Genomic DNA, 6,050 nt, shown 5'->3' with positions numbered 1-6,050 from the left:
GAGAAAATTGGCTCGAGGCAGTAGAAAACGTCTTCCTGTACATGAACTGTCCAGCTCAGTATCAGCTTCCTTGTGGCAATTATATGCTGAAAGGAGAGACGCACTTCTTGTGGAAAGGCGCTCAAAGGATTATTGCACCTCATAGAGAATCAATCACTTGGTGTCAGTTCAAAGAAGTGTATCTCTGAAATATTACCCTGTTGTCGCCAGGATGAAGATGCAAGCAGCATTCCTAGAACTGAAATAGGGAGACAAGCCTATGGAATAATATGATCTAGAGTTCAACGGGCTGGCAAGGTTTGCTCCATAATATGTCACAGAGATGTTGAAGGTTGAGTAATTTATTATTGGTTTAGGGGAAGAACTAAAGGGTCATGTGGTAGCCCAGATATCTTTCGATTATGTTGAAGCTCTCTGAGTGGCGATCCTCATTCACATGTCTCACATTGAAAAAATATTGTCAGGATCAGCACAGACACCCAACACCTCAGTCGAGGGGAAGAGGATAGATCAAAACCATCCTGATAACTGAGGAAGAGCCCCAGTGTTGGGCAGAACTAATTGTCTCAAGTGTCAGCGCCCTTACAAGGAGGAATGTTGAGCAGGAACAGAGGTACGTTACAAAGGTGGCCAAGTTGAGGGCTTTGCAGCAGATTGGCAATCGACTTGCTGGACAGAATCAGAGGGGTCAGAGAGCCCAACAACAATAGAGGCAAGCTGTAGCCCATGCAACCACAACCAAGAGAGCCGACAAACCTGACGCAATTGTGACAGGTACATTACTCGTCTTTGGTCATTTGGCTTTGATACTATTTGACTTTGGTTCTAAGCACTCATTTATCTAGGAGGGATTTATTGAGCTAGCCCACTTAAAGTTTGAACCCTTAGGAAGGTAGTGTCGCACTATTGTGCTGAGTTATAGATGCTACACTAATAGTATTAAGCATGTAAGACTTTGATGTTATATTAGGTATGGACTGGTTAAGTGAGAATCACACTCTTATAGATTGTGAGGATCGGATGGTGAATCTCAAACTCCCGTTAGGGGAGAGCTTTACGTACAAGGGAACCAATTCTAAGAAAACCACAAGTGTCATCACAACGTTAAAGGCTAGGAAGATGATTCGCAGTGGTCCATGCACATTCTTAGCCAGTGTGACAGACTGCAGTAACGAGCAAACAGTCTCTTCACTGTACATCATCAGGGAATTCAAAGAAGTTTTTCAGAAGGGAAATCGTTTCATGCCTTACCACATGGGTAGGGTCTGGCATGTACTTTCGCAATATGGACAAGTGGAACACAATGTGCACAACGGCGAGGTTTGGTGGTAGGCCTATAAACCACGGACCTAAATCTTTCTAGAATCTTAAAAGGGTATATAAATTTTGGGCTCAACTTTCCCTTCTTCCCAAACCTCAACACCTCCCTCATAAGAGCTACTTTCAGGAACACATGGTCACCCAATTTGAACTTGAGGTCTCTTCTACTCAAATTTGCATAGCTCTTCTGTTGACTCTGTGCGGTGTAAGTATTCTCTGCTTAATTTTCTACACCGTTGCGTTGGTGACATGAACCAACTCTGGTCCCAATAATTGCAGCGTGTTTACCTATCCCAAAAATATTGGTGTTCGACACCTATGCCTATATAGTTCCTTGGAAGGGGCCATCTGGATGGTTGCTTAATAACTGTTATTGTAGGAAAATTTCATAAGAGGTGGATGTTCGTCCCAGCATCCAGAGAAATCCATGAGATAGGCTTGCAACATGTCCTCTGAGATCTAATTCAGCCTTTCAGCCTGTTTGTCCAACGGAGGATGAAATGTTGTACTAAACCTTAGCTGAGTTTCTAGCACTTTCTGAAGACTTTACCAAAATTGTGAGGTGAACCTGGTATCCTAGTTTGACACTATAGAGAATGGTACTCCTTGTAGACGTACTATCTCTCTGGCATATAACTGAGCCCACCGATCCATTCGATACGTGAACTTTCCTGAAATAAGGTGAGATGTCTTGGTTAGTTGGTCTACAACTACCCAAATTATGTTGGAACCATGCTTGGTCTTTAGCAAACCCGAGATGAAATCCATACAAACTGCTTCCCATTTTCACTGAGGAACATTAAAGGGTTGTAGCAATCCTGTTGGGCACTGTCTTGGGGCCTTCACCTACTGAGAAGTCAAGTATCGACTTATGAAATCCACTATGTCTTTCTTCATCCCTGACAACCAATAGCATCCTTTCAGATCTTGATACATTTTCGTACTTCCTGTGTGGAACATATAAGAGGTATCATGGGCTTTAGTCATGATGTCTTTAAGCATTTTCTCATCTCGGGGAACACACAAGCTGTTTTGCCACAACAAGCACGTGTTTGAAGAGATTGAATACCCCATTGTCTCTCTGTTTCTGTCTGATTCCACCCTTTGCTGAGGTGCTCGTTAGACTTCTGGGCATCAATAACTCGTTTTTGTAGGGTGGGTTGCACGGTCATCTGTGCTATCTACGCGGTACCACCTTTGGCTACAACCTCAATTCGAATCCTCTTCATCTCATCTTGTGACTTCTCTTGCTTGATGATGATTATGATGAGGTCTCGTCTCCCAGATCTAGGATAACGATGATTCACTCTCATGTAAATGTAAGCTAGCTAAGTTTAAAGAACTTAGATATATGGTATAGTAGATCCATGATGCCATAAAAGATGAATAACTTTCCGACCCCAATTGGGTTTGATGAAAGAAAGAAAATGATGTTCAGACCTGGATTTGGTTTGTGTCAAGCAAGAGCATTTGTTTGAAACTTTAAGGCCTCCCACATAGTTGTAGAACCTAGGCCCTAACTTTCTAAAGTCTAGATGAAAGATCGTGATAACTTACTAGGTCAAGGATGTGATTAGAGTCTACAAGTAGTATATTAACTTAGTATGTTTATACTAACTAAAAACTCTCTATTCTTTTTTAGGGGACTACAAATTGATAGCAAAGGTGGGAAAATGTTCAGGAGCTATGCGGTCACAAAAAGATTCATCGTGGGGCGTTGTCCTATGTGTTAGGGGTTATTGTCCTTTATTTTTTTGTGTACAGCTCCTTGGTCTTTATTTTATAATAAACTTTTAACAACAGTTTAGTTGGTAAATGTTTTGTTTCATCTTTTAAATGTTTTGATGTTTGTTTTCAAACTTTTAATTTGTAAGTCATATCACGATCTATGAATCAAAACCTCGAAACTTAGGCCGTGACATTTATTTTGTAAGGCTTTAAGTATGACATGGAGCCGAATATACAAATAATGGAGGTGCTCTAGTTTTAGAGGTTCTATGTATTTCCAATGTTGTTGCTATGGCTGCGATTTCTTGACTTAGCTAGACAAGTTAGTAATCTCGTGATGAGAATTTGAGGAAGACAAAGAGTGATATTTTTCCTTAAAAACTTCATTGACATTAATTACACAGTCATAATTTTGCAATAGAAGAATAAAATCTCAATTGTGAGAGATTTCTTTTTTTGGCTGTTAAAATATTGTTATAAAAATAAAGAAAAGTAAACACAAAAAATCAATTACCTTAGAGAAAAGAGAGAAAATGGATTTGAAATTATCGGAGATGGGATGTTTAGTGTTCATTATCATCTTACTTTTCATTCCTAAATGTTATTCCCAACCTAAAGTGTTCAATATCATCCAATTTGGTGCAACTCGTGATGGAAAAACGGATAACACGAAGGTAAAAGTGTATGCTCGATTCAAACAACTTTTTGTTCATATTTACAATATTAGTATATGTTTCATACCTTTGTAACATTTTTATTTTTCATTTTATATTTTTTTAAAAGTTTTTGAAAATTAAAAGCATTAGAAACATTATTTTAAAAATACCATTTTCGAAATGGAATACAATTCTTGGAAACACGGCTATTATAAAACAATTTTTTAAAACAATTTTTTTTTTTTTTTTTTTTTGGATTATTCATGTGTAAATATAATTTTTATATTATTTATGGTAAATTCAGCCTTAAATTCTTTTTTTAAATTTTCAAATAATAAAATTTAAAATTTAAGGTATTTTGTTGAAAGTAGATTAGATTATTTGGTTTGTACAGGCATTAAGTAGGGCATGGAGGGAAGCTTGTCGACATAACGGAGGTGGTGTAGTTTTAGTACCTGAAGGGAGGTTTCTGGTTTTGCCGTTGGTGCTTGAAGGTCCATGTAAAGGATCCATTGGTCTGAATATTAAAGGTGAATTGTTGGCTCCAGTTGCCAAGAATTTCGCCCATCGGTGAATATTGGCTGAGTATTTATCAAGTCGACAACTTTTTTGTTGACGGTCCTGACAACTTGAACGGCGGTGGTTCTTCAACTTGGTCATCCAAAACTTCTAAACGTCCAATTGTAAGTCTATTTTGAGGTTTAAATAATAATAAAAAAAAAGTTAGATTTGTTAGGTTGCTCGATGCAATCATTTTACATTTATTTTAAATGTACACCAAAATATACTTGTGCATGATATAATGTTTGGTTCAATGTAGACTATGAAACTTTTTAATGTCAACACGGCGAGAATTGCAAAGATAACATCGTCCAATAGCAAGTTGTTCCATTTTGCTGTGCATGGATGTCGTAATGTCACGTTTGATCACGTTACAGTGATAGCTCCAGCAGACAGCCCCAATACAGATGGAATTCACGTTTCAAACTCAAGTGGTGTCAACATTATGCATTCAATGATTGGCACTGGAGACGATTGCATCTCTCTTGACCATGGAAGTAAATTCATCAACATAACAGACGTCCAGTGTGGTCCAGGTCATGGAATTAGCATCGGTAGCCTCGGGAAGTACCCAAATGAAGAAGATGTCTCTGAAGTCACAGTGAGAAACTCCACATTTGTTGGCACGACTAACGGTGTGAGGATCAAAACATGGTCATCTTCATTTTCTAGCGTGGTTAGCAAGATCACTTTTATCAATCTCCAAATGAAAGACGTAAAAAATCCTATCATCATTGATCAAAAATATTGTCTTGACTGTGACAAACATAAAATGGTATATATATTCAAATTTGATATCAGTAGGTTTTAGTAAAACTGAAAATGGTATTACAATGAATGTTGTTTGTGGTCGACAGAGTAACTCAAAAGTGCAGATTCAAGATGTGAGATATGAAGATATATGGGGGACTTCAGCAACCCAAGTAGCAGTAAATTTTGAATGCAGCCAAGTTTTTCCATGCCAAGGCATACTGTTGCAAGACATTAACCTCACCTTCAATGGTGGTGGCCAACCAACTTCTATTTGTCACAATGTGAAGGGCTCTGCTTTTGGCAAACAACTTCCTTTCTCTTGCCTTTAATTCTTGGTTTTTCCTTAAATTAGATGGGCCATTTCAATAAGGAAGAAAATCCAAGGCTTCCTTTTTTATTATTTTCAATTTAGAAAATCCTTTTGTTTTATTTGAAATCAAATAATTTTGAAGATTTTGAAGATTTTTATGATTAAAGAAAAAAAATGAATAGAAGGAAATAATGTTAGAAGAAAGAAAAGTTGATAAAGATAAAACAATGTGACCTAATTTTAAAAATAAAACAAAGAAATATAAGCCTATAAAAGAAAAGTCCAGGGACTCTAGACCCTACAAGTTTGAAAATCATTTATTTTATTCTATCATTAATTTTTGTTAAGAATTTAGTTAATACTTGGTAGATAGACCCTCTTCCATTCTCATGACGGATTTATGGAATTATGGTTTTGGTTCTTGACCGGTTTCTCCACACGACTGTAACCCCTCATGTTGCCACACATGTCATCATCTTATGTGATTTTGGTCAAGCTCGATAGTATGTGTTTATAGATACCTACCGCGTGGCAGGAGCACTACTAGGTTTGACTTAGGTCACTGAGTAGTGCTACTAAAGGTATCGATGGAAATAGAAGGAAATTGGGTTCCAATGTACCCTTCATGCTGCTAGCATTGTAAACTTTCTTAACTTTTCTTGGATGACATGGAGATTTACTTGTTTCTTAGGGCATCTAGATGGTTTAATTCTTCAACTCAC

At 37.6% G+C, this 6,050-nt stretch overlaps 1 protein-coding gene across 1 annotated transcript; it reads left to right on the top strand.

The window, feature by feature from the left end:
* Positions 1 to 972: 972 nt before the first annotated feature.
* Positions 973 to 5,347, top strand: LOC111810455 (exopolygalacturonase-like). Its single transcript, XM_023697163.1, has 4 exons — positions 973 to 1,320; positions 4,099 to 4,251; positions 4,525 to 5,040; positions 5,123 to 5,347. The coding sequence occupies exons 1-4, from the start codon at positions 973 to 975 to the stop codon at positions 5,345 to 5,347; spliced, it is 1,242 nt and encodes a 413-aa protein (XP_023552931.1).
* Positions 5,348 to 6,050: the final 703 nt, after the last annotated feature.

The sequence above is a fragment of the Cucurbita pepo genome, chromosome LG14 (genome assembly GCF_002806865.2).
Source record: "Cucurbita pepo subsp. pepo cultivar mu-cu-16 chromosome LG14, ASM280686v2, whole genome shotgun sequence".
In the NCBI taxonomy this organism is placed as follows: domain Eukaryota; kingdom Viridiplantae; phylum Streptophyta; class Magnoliopsida; order Cucurbitales; family Cucurbitaceae; genus Cucurbita; species Cucurbita pepo.
The sequence above is the reverse complement of the archived record's forward strand: the minus strand, read 5'-3'. Positions and strand labels throughout refer to the sequence as shown.